This window comes from Pomacea canaliculata, linkage group LG6 (genome assembly GCF_003073045.1).
Source record: "Pomacea canaliculata isolate SZHN2017 linkage group LG6, ASM307304v1, whole genome shotgun sequence".
NCBI classification, from domain to species: Eukaryota; Metazoa; Mollusca; class Gastropoda; order Architaenioglossa; family Ampullariidae; genus Pomacea; species Pomacea canaliculata.
Genome location: NC_037595.1, coordinates 24,972,314 through 24,988,558, shown reverse-complemented (window position 1 = coordinate 24,988,558; position 16,245 = coordinate 24,972,314). Strand labels below are relative to the sequence as shown.

The 16,245-nt window shown below is 35.5% G+C and overlaps 1 protein-coding gene across 1 annotated transcript; it reads right to left on the bottom strand.

Annotated features, from left to right (window-relative positions):
- Positions 1-558: 558 nt before the first annotated feature.
- Positions 559-16,166, bottom strand: LOC112566713 (Golgi-associated PDZ and coiled-coil motif-containing protein-like). Its single transcript, XM_025243045.1, has 9 exons — positions 15,935-16,166; positions 12,768-12,932; positions 11,681-11,856; positions 9,706-9,871; positions 9,178-9,273; positions 8,423-8,587; positions 7,896-7,987; positions 5,936-6,076; positions 559-5,599 (listed from the first exon to the last, which is right to left on the bottom strand). Exons 1-9 carry the CDS (start codon positions 16,145-16,147, stop codon positions 5,395-5,397), a joined length of 1,419 nt encoding a protein of 472 aa, XP_025098830.1. The 5' UTR covers positions 16,148-16,166; the 3' UTR covers positions 559-5,394.
- Between the last annotated feature and the right edge of the window lie 79 nt (positions 16,167-16,245).

Below are 16,245 nucleotides of genomic sequence, written 5' to 3'. Positions count from 1 at the left end.
CCTTTTATGGTCCACCATCATTCATCACTTTTTAAAGTTGATATTGTTTGTAGGAGTGGAAGGGTTTAAAAGAAAGGACATTAAACATGCAGAGCAAATTGTGCCATGCTAATTTGTGATCATTCACAATCTAAACACCTAGCTATTCTTTTTTATACGTATGTCCTTTTCCTCATAAAGCCATTTCCTGCTCGCTGACATTTCCCTCTTTCATTGCTGGCAAAAGTTCTGCTTTGCGTAGGTTTAAAGAAAATTGCTACTACTTTTAAACTGTTATTTTTATGTGCCTTGAGGAAAAGAATTTTAATCCAAGACTGGGTGCTTATTGTGCTTTGCTTCTTCAAGTCTTCCAAGATTGTCTAATCTCCATATCATGTATGAGACAACCAACAGAATTTCAGCTTTTATAGAAGGGATTCTAAACTGGCCTCTCATAAAATGCTAGGCGCTCATTTGTCATCTGCTGATGTTGATATTACACTGATGTGCATTTCTGTACTCTACAGTAGATTGGGATAGAATCTTCCATATGATTACAAATACTGTAACAAACTCAAAAGCGTTTACCAAATATTTTAATGCTTTCCCAACAAGTTTTAGAGTAACAAACACTTACTGGAAAAACAACACACCCTTGATCCAAAAAAAATTAATTACAACATAGTGATTTGTGGGATAGCAACACAAAACAGTAAGAAAAAAAAAAAAGCAAGTTTACTAGACTTTCTTAAAGTACCATAATACTTATTGTGACATATCAAGAATGTTGATCAATAGGATTTAGATGCAAAGTGAAGTCAATATTGCATGCATCTCTTTTTTAAGGGTCTCATGGCTAGGCCTAACAGAGCAGCTAATATCCGAGTAGAAGACTTGAGTTCCCTAAAGTTCCAGGATATTTCTGTTAGTGATCTTGCAAAGAAAAGCCCAAGCAATTAATCATGGTAACTGGCTTCTAACAGCATCCGCTTTAGAAAGTTTTCATTTGTCATGTGTCCAAGAAAACCATTCATCCTTTCATTTTAGAAATTTCACCAGCGTTAAATTCTTGCAACTGGGTGTTACCTGTGATTCACAATAAATTTTTCACAAAAGTGATAACTTTTGGAAGTAAAATAAAGTCGATTATTTTAATGGGAGGATAAAATAGCAAATCTATCATAATGCTCATATATGTGATGAGGTTTACACATGGTATTCTCAGGGCTTTGGAACATTTTTTTTTTATGAGAGGAGAAAGATAAAGCTTCTGTTGTAATAAAAAAATAAATAGGTGGCTAAATATATTAGATACGGACATTTATTGCCACAGGCTTGTGTTTACTGCTTTAGACACCCAAACACCAGGGTTAGAGTATTGGTGATACAGAATCACCAAGACTAAACTTGGCAATGAAAAGCACCTTTGAATAAAGACTGCTAACAGGACCATACGAAAATATTAAGAGAATCCTAAACAACTATAATCTACAGTCTGGAAGTGCAACAGGACAAAGAGAACAAGCTAATGATACCTAGCTGCATCACAGCTTTTTGTCCATCAAACAACTGTCATATTTGTACAAGATCACAGATGTAGCTGGTGACATGTAGTCCACAGTCATACATTTGTCTTAAACACACAGTAATCACAGACCAGTTCTGGCATATCTTACAAATGTATCCACAAAAGAGTATAAATCACTCACTCTGGACAGGTTCTGTACTGCAATGAATTATTTTTCTAAATTCTCCAGAATTAAAACAACCATAAAATCATATAGCTTGATACCACCAAATGGGTGGGAAGTAGGGGGAGCAAATCCACCAAGAATGACAATACCACAATGCAGTTTCCATACACCAAAAAATATCAAATATATTGTGTATGTCAATAAACTGACTTCAATGCAAAGTAGGCAGGCAGTCTTTCCATGAAAAGTCTGCATTCCATTTACTCCAGTCAAGAACAATACAAAAATGTGATTATGTTTTTAAAAACCAATATTACTCCAATAAATCACGAAAGTGAAACAGCGCAAGCAAGGTTTTCAAAAGCAAACTGATTTTTGACATTGTAACCTTGAGTTACTTTGTCAACATACTGCAATCATTGTTAAAACAGGCAACTTAAAAAAAAAAAAAAAAATTTGCAACACTTTACATGGTCCCTTGGATATAAACAAGCGTACAAGAGGACTTGAACATTTAAGAAGCTTCACAGTAGGGAGTCTTGTTTACTCATCTTTTTGGGATCATGCAATACTGCTTTTATACAAATCACAGCTTGATTATACCCAGCTTTTATGCCTGACATTTCTACTAGTTTAAAAAGTGCATGACTGCTCAAATACTAGCAAGTAAAATGCAGTGTTTATCTTTCATTTAATATGATGGTTCATTAAAACTGAGCATGGATTTCATGGAAAAGCATGACTTAGGTATCATCATCTAGGGCACCGCAGAATAGTAGACAATGGGAAGCACTCTCTTTCTTATAACTCACACTTTACCAGGTCGCATAAAAAGCTGTGAGGTGGATGGATCCCACCTTTCTCCGACATTGGAACAAGGTGACAATGGTTGCAAAAAAAGAGAATAAGAAACATTATGGAAAGGCACTTCTGAAAGAATTTTTTGTACAGGAAGAAACAATTTCTGAGCTGTGTGGTATATGTACACTATACTCAAAGATGTGGATAGCAGGTAGTAAGTAATCTGCTAAATACTCCATTAAAAAAAAAAACCCACATGAACATTCAAAATCTGAAAAAAAACCCCAAACAAACCACGAAACAGATTTGCAGTTACTACTGAACATTTCAGCAGGAAAAACCTGCAACCAACAAAGGCAAACATTCATAGACTCTATTTGTAACTAAGAAATGAATACTAACATCAAAATGGAAACTAAGATCCAATGTACAAATCCCTTTGATTAATTGTTGCTGATAATCTTATCTGGATAACTATGGACTACACCAACTTCTTCATATGGAAGGTATGTGCTTGAACCAACAACAAAAAAAATCCCCCAAATATAAATATGTGGTTGTGTCAAGAAACCCAGTACCTATGAGTCAACAGAGCAGAACAGCAGACCATGGTCTTGGTTTTTACCATTTAGCATGAATTGTGACTAGAGATAACAATATTTGGGGGTGCGTTTTCTGTACCAATAAGTCCAGCAAGATAGCCATGTTGAACAGTAAAGATGGCTTTCACCGTCTTGAACGTAGCAAGAAGCAGGCAAACATTAAGCCTCTAGCCAAAACAACTATAATGCTACTTATCAAAAGAAAAATGGATCTTGCGCCAGCATGTAAAAACTGATAAAGATTGCTGCCAAACCTGCTAAACATGAAAAAGTAAATCATTCTTAAAATGTGGAATGTTTGCCGGACAAAGCACATTCCGACAGCCTTATCAAAACACTGAAAAAAGTCCTCTTGCTCAGTAAGCTTAAAGATCGTGTACACTATCAGTAACTTAGCTTTGAGGTGTAAATAGCAATGTAAGCTTATGGCACTGTTCATGTCTTCTATTTACAAGGAATAATCTTATTGTGAGCAAAAGTGAAAAATCTTGTACATAAAGCAGAAAATGAATGGGACTGACAAAAGCATGCAATACCACAATAATGAGTACTGAGAAGCATATGGTACAACTATTACAAGCTTAGTCTACTACAGGACTAAACCAGCATGCAGAAATTATATACCACTCAAAACAATGAAAAAGCTTAGGGAGAAAATAAAATTGTTTATGTCATGAATTTATCATTACAAAATATTAAACAAAGGAATGGTCTGTAAACTCATAAATCTGTGATCTCGAAGAGAAAAATGAGGTGGGGAATAGAGTAACATATTCACAATTTTCCTATAAGTTATGTTTACAAGTGAAAAGACTTATTTGTACTTTAATGCACTTGACAGTACATTAGACTCTTGACTAGCATCTATAGCAATGGTATTACTGCAGAATGATCTATAAATTATCAAAAAGACTTTTTAGAAAAAGCACCTCTGCCTGTATCCCATACAACATGTAACTACGTCTAACCACCTTTTTCCATGCAAAAAAAAAAAAAAAGTGTTCATTTACTCTTACACAAATTTTTGATGGGTGCCATGCATAATAATACCTTTCTGATCAATCAGGCAGATATCTTAATCACAAAAATGAATTGCAGTTTAGTTGGAGGAGTTTTCTCATAATTATGTTATTTATGAACAGAGTGTAATAGGTAATTCAGCACTAACAGACCTTGTTAATAAAGGCATTATAGATACTGCTTTAAGAAATGCAAGTCCCTTGTGAAAGACATACACAAGCTCTGACACATATCAACAGTTCACATTTTCTGATCACTATTATGTTTCGAGAGTTTTTACACTACCACGGGAAAGCAAAATAAATTATTGTAGCAGAACCTGAAACAAAGTTATTTACTAAGAACAACAATTAGAAATAATTTTAAACATTTAAATTCAAATAAAATTTTAATATTTAAATAATTTAAGCAAAACAACTGTCTTTTAATTTTTAAGCCCATCCCATAACAATTGACATAAATTTATCCATCCATTTCCTCTTTCAATCTCTTATGCCCACACATTCACTCAAGGTCAGAAGTGAAAAACTATTATAAATTGTCCTTGTGACAGTGCTTTTCTTCGAGAAAGAAGAAAAAGTAGGCACGAAACTACAACCATTGGGGTGGTTTTTGCCAGTCTTTCAGTTATGGTCACCAAAATGAAGCATTATTTGTAACTCTTACATAACCATAATTCCATGTGGAAAAGGTCACATGCCAAAGTTACTATTCAACACCATGCCTATTTGCAGTCATGCAAGCAAATTCCAGGAGATAGATTTTCATGATGAAAAGGTAACATCTCATGAAACTGAAGAATAAAATGAGGATTCAAAATTGAATCTCAAACTGTTGACCACACTGCATTTGCCTGCCATCCCCTGCTTCTTAATTTTGACAGATCACTGCAAGATGATGCAATAACTCACGATGGGCAAAAGAGCCAATCATTATGACAAAACAAAGCTAACATTCTATTGCTGGTAGAATAAAGCTCTGAGTGCATTAACCTAACTCCTTTATGTATGACAAGGTATGGAAAAAGTAACCTGAATATGTGTTCCTTTACCATATCTTTAGCATGATTCATAAAATTCTCTTTTCAACCTTTTGAAATAAAGTATCAGTAACATTTACAAAAGGCTTGCTTTGATCAGTTTAAGAACCATAAAAAAAAAAGTGTTGTACCAAAAGACAGTAGCACTGGGATTTTTGGCACATCTCTGCAGCTGGAGATTCAAGGCTTAAAATGGGAATGATCTATTGAGCAAACGATTTGCCCAAAAAATTCTGTAACCACGTTCCCTCTGTAAATGTTAGCTAGATGCTGGCGCCACTAAAGATACTGGGCTTGTGGTTTTTGGGTTTCTGGATGATGTGGCTGCACTTGCTTCTGAAGATGCAGGTGGAGAAGTTAAAGAATTAGATGATGTAGTGGTTGATGTCACATCTTTTTGGGAATTATTTGTATAACTGGTTGGGGTACCATCTTTGGACTGTGGTGACACTTTTGTATTTGGCCTGGAACAGAAACAGGACAGGGCAAAGATCTGCCTAATAGGAATTTTATGCCCTGAACCCAAACACTGCTGCTCAAAGCAATATAAATTTACTGGGTTTTTTTTTTAACATTGTTTAGGTTCACTTGTGCACATAAGATCAGTAAATTTTCAATGTTCAGACAAATGCAGCAGCATACTCTTAAGAAGGAAAAATGCATCTCCAGTAAAAAAACAGAAGTCCCACTTACTTGTCTAATCATTTCTCTAACAAAGTGATAAGAAAAAAGGATGGAATGAAAAAAACTTCCTGGCACTTTAATTGATTTGGGGTCTGAGGATAACAAGAATGTCTTACGATTCCACTGTTTCTGGCTTTGCATTGCCGTTGACAGCCAAAGGAGGTGCAGGACCATTTGCCAGGGACTGCTGTGCTATGCCACTTTTCTGATGGTCTTCATTAAGGTTGCCAATTACCTCATCATCATAAATCCTGTATCTGTCAACAGTTGATCAACCAAGCTGTTTTACATCAGGATTAAAACATCAGAGTTTTTGTCCACAATTAATTAACTTAATCGCAATGCCATATAATAAATCAAATTAAGGTATGTAACTATATGGAGAATTAATTTCCCTCCAGCAAAACATTATACTGTTCTGAGGTAGAAAATTTTGAAGGTAACTATAAGTTCAGCTTATGTATCATTTTCTGTATTACCATAACATTTTCGTTTTTATGCATCAGGATTGGGTTAATGGTTACAATTCCCTTGAAAAACTTCAAGAACAAAAGATAGCCAAGAAAAATGTTATTCTCTACACAATAATGGGAGATAACACTACACTTAAACAAGAAATTCTCCTTTAAAGGAGTAACTTCTAGTGGGCAGTTTTCAAAATGGTTTCACTCAGGCGAGGGAAGGTAGGAGTACCCACGATGCAGACTTTTACATGCGGCCAGTCTTCCCTAATTGCTGCCCAGACAATAGGCTGGGTGGAGATCGCAGGCGGTGCCAACTAGCCTAGTAATCAGTCTTTCTCACCTGATCAGTACCTGCTGCTGGTATTGAGAAAGCTGAGGCGAAGCGGTTTGCAACTAAACATACTGTCATGGTTAGGACCGACAATTGCATGTATTCTCCATAAAATAAATTTTAAAATAAGTGAGGATGCACAGCGGAAAGGACACCAACATAAAGACAACTGAATTTTAAAACTTTATTTTTATTGCTTTCGTTTATCTTTCTCTATATCTCTATATATTTTTTTACTCATAAGCAGGAATAACCCTATTCAACAGTTTCAGTTTACTCCACTGGTGATTGACATAAAGTACATCTGCGTTTGGGAACAATGTTCATGCTTTTACAAAGAGGTAAAAATTTACGCCTGTAACACAGTGCCCATTCACCAATTACAAAAGCAGCTCTACAGTCTTTTTTCCCTTTTCTAACACGACAATTATGCCAGGTGGAGGTCATCAGTGCTTGCACCTTCATGAGTCCATGGAAAATAAAATAATATTATAGACACTAACATACACTGACGTACAAATCACCCTTTAAACCTTGGTCAACTGGTGGAATGCACACATAAATACCATGGGAATGAACTGAAAATGTTGACTTCTGATATCCCCACTTGTGAATAAAGAAAGACATAAGATACAAGGAAAAATAAAGAAAAAAGAATTAAAAATAAAGTTTAAAAATTCAGTTGTCTTTCTGTTTGTGTCCTTTGGGCTGTTCATTTGTTTCTCCTACATATTCTCTCTCTCTTTTTTTTCCTTTTTGAGAAAATATATACAGCCCTAACCATGACAATATGGTCAGACAGAAGACTTTTCACCTCATCTCTCAGACCCTACAGCAAGTACCCTACAGGCGAGAAAGATCTTTGATTGCTAGGCTAGTTGGCAGTTCCCATGATCTTTACCCTCTCTATTGTCCCAGTAGTAATTGGAGACAACTGACCACTAGCTGTCAGCACTGTGTGTATACTCCTGCATCCCCTTGCATGGGCAAAAACCATTCTCTTCCTATTGTCCAAAGAAGTTCTGCTTTTAACATGGCATTTGGTCATAAAAGTTTATTTTAAATATTAAACTCTAATATTAGGATATTAACTCTATATTAGTACTTTAATTTCAACTTAAGTTGCTAGACCTAATCAGTTAACAAAGCCTACGGCTAGATTGTCTTTAAATGTCACTGTAAGGAAACTACAGAGTAACAAATCTACAAACTGCAGCTTGTTTGTGGTAAATCACATGCACAGCTGAATGCTACAAGCACACCAGTCAATTTAAAACACACCTGAATCCATGCTCATCTTCAAATTCCTTGCTTTCATCATCACTGTCTTCATCAGGTGCCACAAACATTACTTCCATAGTTATCTCTCCTTGCTGAAACATTAAATTGGGTTTTTGGATATTTAGATACCACTGTTTATGAAACTTTAAATAGCAATAATGATGTTCCTCAAAGTATAAAAAAAACATGAAAAAGAAAGATATTCTTAAGCTTTGCATACACCAACTACATTCACTATGTCACGAAAGGGTAGAAATAGTACTTTAGTTCAGGTGCCACATCCACCAGCCCACCCAAGCTGAACAGTCCAAAGGACTCGAGCATGGAAGGTCTGTAGGGAGAAGGGATGGCCACTAACTAAACCCACAAAATTTTGTTTGATAAGTTCCTTGTATTATCAAATGTAATCATGAGTCGATATATGTGTATAAAGATACATGCATATGCAAACATATGCCATCTCTGAAAAATCTATAAAGTATTGAAATTTATGATAAAAACTAAAACACACAGTTCTGTAAACTTACTTGCTGTGAAAGAATTTTGACTGCCTCTGCATGCTTGGCATTTCGAAGGTCGAGATTATTGACAGACAAGATAGCATCACCCACATACAGTCCCTGACATCTCTCTGCTGGCTGACCTTCATGAATCTCTGATATTAAAATGGGAACCCCATGCTCTTTTCCACCCTGTAATGGCAAAGCAAAAATGATACAATTATGTGTGCGAGTGTGCATGCATTCATGTGCATGGTGTGTGAATGGGCATGAGCAAGACATGATCAACAATGGTGTCAGCATTGCTGTCTTTTTCAGTTAAATGTATTATTTCAAATTAAACTATTGCCCATTAAATGCTTGTATATATTCTTCATTGATGGCTAAATGAAAAATCCTTTGCAATCAGAACTTCAGAAAATATAATAAAATCTTGTTACCTTTGTTCAAAATCAACACATATCTGTGCACTCTTCATGGATGAGGTTTCTAGTTTGTCTTACTCAACTAAGTGATTTCTCAATTCAGATCTGTTTCACTTTCCATAAAGGTTCAAAATACTGAAATGTGGTCTGTCATCAAAGATGTTTATGAAAGTAAAGGATGGGTTCTGAAGATACAGTAAACCCACTTTTTTATATCCGTGCTAGTGCATTTTGAGACCTCAGTCCTATGCTTGTACAAAGGAAGGAAATAGTAAGATTATGATGAAAGACCATGTCATTCTTTTCTCATATTTGATATCAATATGACAAACTTATTATATAATGAAGTGAACATACTGTGATAGACATGCCCAAACCCTCATCAGGACCTTTCTGAAGAACAACTTTGCGTACATCTCCAAGGCCATGTTTTCGCTTCAGGCTTTGAAAATCCTGCAAACAGTATTTTCCATGTCAATAATATTGTTTTTATGAAGCAAGTAAATCAAATAATGGGAAAAACATGGTAAAATGTCATCAACTGCAAGTTGTTGTCTAAGCTTAACGTTTTTTAAAAGTCTCAGAAAAAAAGCCAATTGTCAAATTCAAGAATACTAGATAAATACATAAATGATAAAGGTCACTCATATCAAGCTGTATCACAGCCCTATAGGCACACTGAAGGTGCTTCGCAAATCAGTGATCACAGCCAAGGATAACCAACGAAGGTCAAGGATGAACACTGAGCAGCATGGTATTAATAGGGAGATCACTGCAGATCAAATGTTGAGGAAATGTCATGAGCAAAAAACAAACAAAAAAAAAAATAAAAAAAAAATAAAAAAAACAAAAAACAACAACAAACAAACACCAAGTGATACTGACATGTCCTGGAGGGCTGAGGAGTTTTTTCTTGCGGTTGGCACGGCCTCGACAAGCACGGATGACAGTTTTATGCCGATGAAGGTGAATTTCAGCCTCCAATTGATTCCATAGTTTATCATGTTCTGCTCCTCTCATATCCCGCCCAAGCAACTGAATCTGCTGGATTCTATATAAAAAAATGTGTTCTAAATTCCTTTACTTATAAATCTGACTATATCTGGGCATGACTGAAAAACATGCATTTGAACTTCTTAAAACAAAAAATCTCCAGCTCACTTCTTGGTGGCCACATGGCACTAAGCCAATAATCATGTAAGAAAACTGTTTGCATTATCTACCAAGGAAAAACAAAGCAAGCAAGAATGTGAGGAGTCAATGCTAAGAATAACTTTTACTCCTAACTGTGTGTTAAATGTCTGTATGGGTATGTGAGCAAAGACAAATTTCTGTCCTCCTGGGCAGACAATAAAGTCTGTTTTGATTTGATTTGATTTGATTTGATTTTGATTTGATTTGATTTGATAACATTGTCACACAAACAAAAAAGGAAAAATTAAACATAAGGGAGTAAATGGAGAAAAAAACTTATGGTCTTCACTGGCAAAGATAACTGAAATCCTTATAGTGTGAAAAACAACATCCCAAACTACATTGTGATCAATAAAGGGGTGAGTATGTAACTAGTATGGCAAAAAAATAAAAAAAGTCATATACAGAGATGGAGAAAGGGGAACGCTGGGTGGTGACAGAAAAGATAAAGTTCTAGGATTCTTTTTCTGGACAAAGATAAGTTCAGATAATGACTCCCTGAAGAAAGTAATTAGCATTTCAAGTTTCAAGTAGCCACCAGCAGAATAAAAAGGAAGCTTGCCAAGACCAGGCTTAACAGAGGCCTCAAAGTAAAATGTCAAACTTGATCTGCAACAAAGCCTTTAAGAATACACCCAGCACAAAATACACAGCAAGGCTTGCTCAGAGCAAATGGAATATGCCAACCATGATCTTTGGCTCCTAGGCTGCTATGTTTACATACATTCTAGACCTTCATTATAGAAGGGAGGTTAACCCAGAACTGATTATGTTGACTACAAAAAAATGGACAAATTTTAACCAGAAAAAATAATTCTAGTAGATTACTAACATAAAAAAGTACTAGAAATAGTATGTCTGTTAAGTCTTTTTAATGAACTATGAATGCAGTTGGCATTACCCTTCTTTAGATAATTTTTATTTTTGGCAGGAACCCAAACTGTGTTGTGTTTAATCCCATGTTCATTTGTAACTCTGCATGTGACTAATGCAGAAAGAGATAATCATATTCTGAAACTTTCCCAGCGATGAGAAAACAAAATAAGTTGGAGAAACCTATAATGAGGGTAAGCAGATGCGTGTGGTATGAGTTAAAACAAATCTCTTGTGTTTTTAGAAGGCAAGATATTTTACATGAAAAATGTAGCAGGTTTTACACTCTACAAATGTTTATTCCAAATCTGCACCATTCACACCTCAAAAGATGTAATAATTATGTGCTGATAATTAGGTCTTACTTCCAGTCACTGAGTCTAAAGAACTTGTAATTTTAACCAAAACAACAGCAACAACAACAAAATAAAAAAAAAAGAAAAAGAAAAAGAAAAAAAGCTTGTGCTACTATCATAAGCTGTAAGACAATGAATAAATGTTATTTAGCATTTAATTATCAAGAACTTGGTCATATATATTTTACAGCAACTTCCGAGATGCTGACAGCTGCATATTAGTACCCTCCCACCTCCATATGGATGCACAAACACACAGAAACAAGGAGGGTTAAAAAAATATTGACATTTGCTGAATGCATCTTCTTTCTGTTTTTGCCATCCTCCACCATCCCTGTAGTCTCTCTCCACACACATATATGTAGAACACAGTTCAATCATAACCATTATTGCTCATCCTCTATGGAGTCTATGCCCAAAAGCTTCAATACACTTGCCTGCCAGCCAGCTCTTTGTCAAGGTACTTGGCCGCCAGCCGGGCACCGTACACTTCACTTTGCAGAGCCAGGATGTACTGCCTTAGTTCTGAGTTCTCTCTCCGCAGGCTTTTGGCTTCTGCATCCAGGCGCCCTACACTCATGACTGCCTGCTGCCGTGTAGACAGTTCACTCTCCTATGGGCAGAAGAAGTTTTATAAACACTACATGCCATCTTCAATGAAAAACAAAGCCCTCAATTTGCTGAGCCTCTGGCCAACATATGTTAGAAGATACAGGCCCTAACTAGATATTACAGGAGTCTGCACAAATTTAAAAAAAAATCTGTTTGCATGTAAACTATCAAAATAATTGGTTGTTGTGATTTTTTTCCATCCATTATTTGCACACTGATGATTTGCACTAGAATCTTCTCTGGTTTCTGCAGAGGAATACAGACACTACCTGTAGTTATGTTATGCTGCCTAGTGTGTTATGGCGTGAGGAGGATAATGGGAAAGGGGAAAGAGGGTGTGTGTGTGTGTAAAAGAGAGCAATTTTAAACTGACAGATAACTGCTCCTGCAAAATTTGTAAATTTAATGAGAAAAAAGTTGTTACTATAAGCAATTCACAGACATGTAATACTTATATACACTTATATTAATAACTCTAATATACTGCAAACAGGATTTGTATAACGCATTCTCCCACTCTGAAAGTGTGCTCAGTATGCTTTACCAGATACAAGGGTATCTACTCACATAAGCTCTTGTTTAATGGAAGTAAATCTCTACTTAATGTAGTACACAGCATATCGAAAGAATGGTCTTATTATAAATGTTAGAGACACCCTGAATCATTAATCCTACACAATAAAACATCTGTCAGCTACTTATCAAGTTTCCTAACAAAAGTATGCAATTAGACATTATCATAAACATATGTTTACAAACAAATATGCATCTGAAAAAATAGCAGTCACATGTAAAAGTATGGATTCACACATGCGCATATACTTACATTCTCATGTAACATCTGTACATATATACATTTACAGAATAAGATGAGGGATGCACAGGTAGATTATCATACACATGGACACTCACCAACTTCCTTTTGATGTCAGCAGAATCCACTTCAATACCTCGCAAGGCATGGATCTGCAACTGTGTGGAGTGAAGCTGCAGGAGCATGGTATGGAGTTCTGATTGCAGTGCCTCCTTTGCTGCCCTTTCCTCAACTAGCTCAGAACGCATGTCCAGAAGCTGAGCCTGAGAGAAAGGGGGAGAGAGAAAAGCACCATGTGTCACTGACAAGTATACAAAGTCCTTTATAGCCACTTTGGAAACTGCTAAGATGTAACTTTTCTAATCAATCACCTTAAACAGCATTAAAAAATACTACTGTGATAGCAAATTCAAAGCACAACCAGGAAGATAACTGTCTCAAAACATGCCTTTTACAAATATTGAAGCATAGAAAATCAGCAAGAAATTATTATATAACACCCCAAAACATTTGTTTGACCAAGTTAGCTCATAAGCTCATTTTTTAACAATTCATTTCATTTGGATTTTGTTTCTCACCTCTTTCCCTGATGCTGGTTAGAAAATTAAATGGGGTACAAATCAAAAAGAGAATGCAGGCCAGAAACCAGAAAGCAGACAATCTGAAATGCCCATAGTAAAGAAGAAATGGAAAGCTTTCTGTAAACACTTCTCTTTACTGAAAGGAAGCTTGTTCAATATCCCTGTCCTCCAAAACGGGGTGTCTAGCACACCATGCTGGCAAGCACTAGCACTTAAGTAGGAAGGTTGCTTCGTACCACAGTGGAAGACCACTGCACCTGCTACTGAAATGTCCTTAATGCGGGCCATATTCAAAAGCAAATTCCTTCTTAAAAGTCAAGTGTGAATCATGCCCTACAGAAAGATCAATAACTCAAGAAATAGGGCATGCCATCCACATTTGGACCAGTGTCTTTACATACCACAGAACCAATGAACAGCACTTTGAATCATCTGACCGTTGTTTACTACATGCAAATTGTGATTTAAATCATACCTTTATGTTTGTTGGCTATAAGGAAAAAACCCCATTAAGCTTAAAAAAAATGTTTGGAAACAGCTCAATCCCATGGACCAAAAGAGATTGTAAAGAAGGCAAAGTTGGTTTACAGTCCAAACTTTGTCTCAAAATTTTATTCCCTTAACTCATTCAATATTGGTGCAGCTGAGCTATAGAACTGAGCTATAGAATAGCTCATTATAGATGCATCGACGAAATTGAGCTATAGAGCTATCAAGACAGTGCAAACTGTAATGGAAAAATTAAACTTACACCCACTTTCCTTTCCTCCATGTACCCTCACACATTAATTCCTGGCCTTCAAGACCATGCTAATACAAAAACATTTTCATTACAAGATACTAATTTCAGAACTATAAATAACCCCTTCTGTTTACAATGTACAGGCCCTTTCAAACATCGATATGCACAGTACGCTTAGAGTTTGGGATTGCACATTGCAATTGACTGTATTCCTTGAAGTGGCGGATGAAAAATCTTTCGGTAAATCTTTTAATGTTTTTAGTCCTGCAAAGGAAAATTGTAACAGATCCCCTTTTTGGTTTTCATTATTTCTTTGAAAGTTTAAAAGGAGCACTGGAAAAAAAAATGTACACATTACATGAGGTTTTTTCACTATGATCAAAACTTTAATATGGTAAAAATACAAGTTCTTACTGCATTTTTCTACCAATAAAGACATAAAAATTAAACAATTGACTAAAACTAACAGCAAGACATTGCAGGAATTTATATTCAGTAAATTATTTTACAAATAAATACTATTATAAATATAAATGTTCCATGTTTTATTGATCAAAAGATTAATTATAATAATGCTTTAATTATTTCAATGTACAATATTTCAAGCATTACTTTCCTGCGTGACTGAGGATTGCAGACCCAAATCAAAATTTATACTGTGTTCAGAACATCTGATAACACAATAATAACAAAATCAGAACACCCAAGTTTCTGAAGGAAAAAAGATGCAAAACATGATAGTCAAGTTCAATCAATGATCTAAAGCAGTGTGTAAGAGCGCACGTGCAGAGTGCCTACACACAAATACCCCTCTTCAAATACTTGGAAGTCTCACTAACTTTTCTTAGGTTTAAGCCATGAATCTTTTATGCCAGCTCAGTCTATGAAAATCATTAGCGTAGAATTAAAACTCTTCTTACTTTGAACATCTGGAGTCGTCTGCAGTGCAATGGCATAACAACAAATGAAAAACTGGGGAAAAAACTACTCTTTCATTGCAGCTTAACTCACATGAGAAATGAGTTAAATGCTGCTTTATATTTATTGGTGAGGTGCCCCTGTGCAATAAATGGCCTGCAGGAAAAATTTTCAGTTACCAAAAACAAAGTACTGGTCTAACCGGACAATAGCAATTTTACCATGTAATTATAAGGTGTTAGTATACCAATGGTCACATAAAAACTTGAGTTGCATGCAAGGCCAAGCATGTTATTCCTTAAATGTATAACATGTAATATTGCCATATTCAAGTGTTATATGGAAATATTTATATTTCTGTTTCAAGTTATTTTTAATAACTGCATGTTTGCATTGGTTTTGTTCAGTCTTATCAAAGTTCTCCTATATGTTGTAACTCACAGTGTATTGGAATTAAATGATTAATAGTGGTTTCTTTATTAATTTTTGTTGACAGTGTTTGGCATATATTTCCTAAAAAACTGATATTGCCTAAGCTAGGGTCTTGTTAGTGTAACATAATAGCGTAATTAACACAGCATCAACTGATAATGAGCTATTAATTTCAAGCCTACGACACTTCGCCAAAGAGAGGGAAGAAAAGTGAAACCTTTCTTGTCAGTGTCTGATAATTTGCTGTTTCTCAGATTCACACAATTTGTAATTGGACAAATGGACACAAGATGGATAGTGAATTTATAAAAATGTGCAGCACTTATTCTATGTTAACTTCGTTCCTTATGGAACGAATTTCTACAATTTTTTTTATAACAACTGGATATTTAAAACTGGTTACTAATCATTATGCCTGGGACTAAGATATTCTACACATGACATATTAGCTTCTAATAAACCTAATAAAAAAATTTTTTAATTCTTATTTCATAGTATCTTTTAACAATTCACACAGTTATCAATTACTTATATTCCATAAACCATGCACACACACTCTTTTTTTTTTTTTCTTCGTCTTTCTCTTCCTTACCTCTAGCTTTGCGTTGCATTGGAAGATTGTTTGTGCTTTGTGACTCAGCTGAGCAAAGGCAGCACTCAAAGCTGTCATTTTCTGGCGACCTTCGAATGTTAGCTCACATTGTTCTGGATCTATCTCTCCTAAAAGGAGATCCAAATCTACAAAAGCCTTGTCGAATTCTTTTTCTAGCAGTTCCAGCCATCTAAAAGACAGCGTGGCAGCCATTTTGACAAACGTCTGCTACTCCAGTGAAAGCTACAGAAATTAGTTTCGGCAAATTGAAGAGTTGACTATTTACTTAACATACATATACTATTAGGAAA

What these genes read in the sequence shown, in the direction of transcription:
- LOC112566713 (XM_025243045.1), bottom strand. Translation starts at nt 16,147, where the DNA reads ATGGCTGCCACGCTGTCTTTTAGATGGCTGGAACTGCTAGAAAAAGAA. An exon ending in GACAAAGAGCTGGCTGGCAG is followed by an intron (nt 9,872 to 11,680) that starts GCAAGTGTATTG and finishes TTTTTTATATAG; the next exon opens with AATCCAGCAGATTCAGTTGC. An exon ending in AAGCCAGAAACAGTGGAATC is followed by an intron (nt 5,600 to 5,935) that starts GTAAGACATTCT and finishes TTTCTGTTCCAG; the next exon opens with GCCAAATACAAAAGTGTCAC.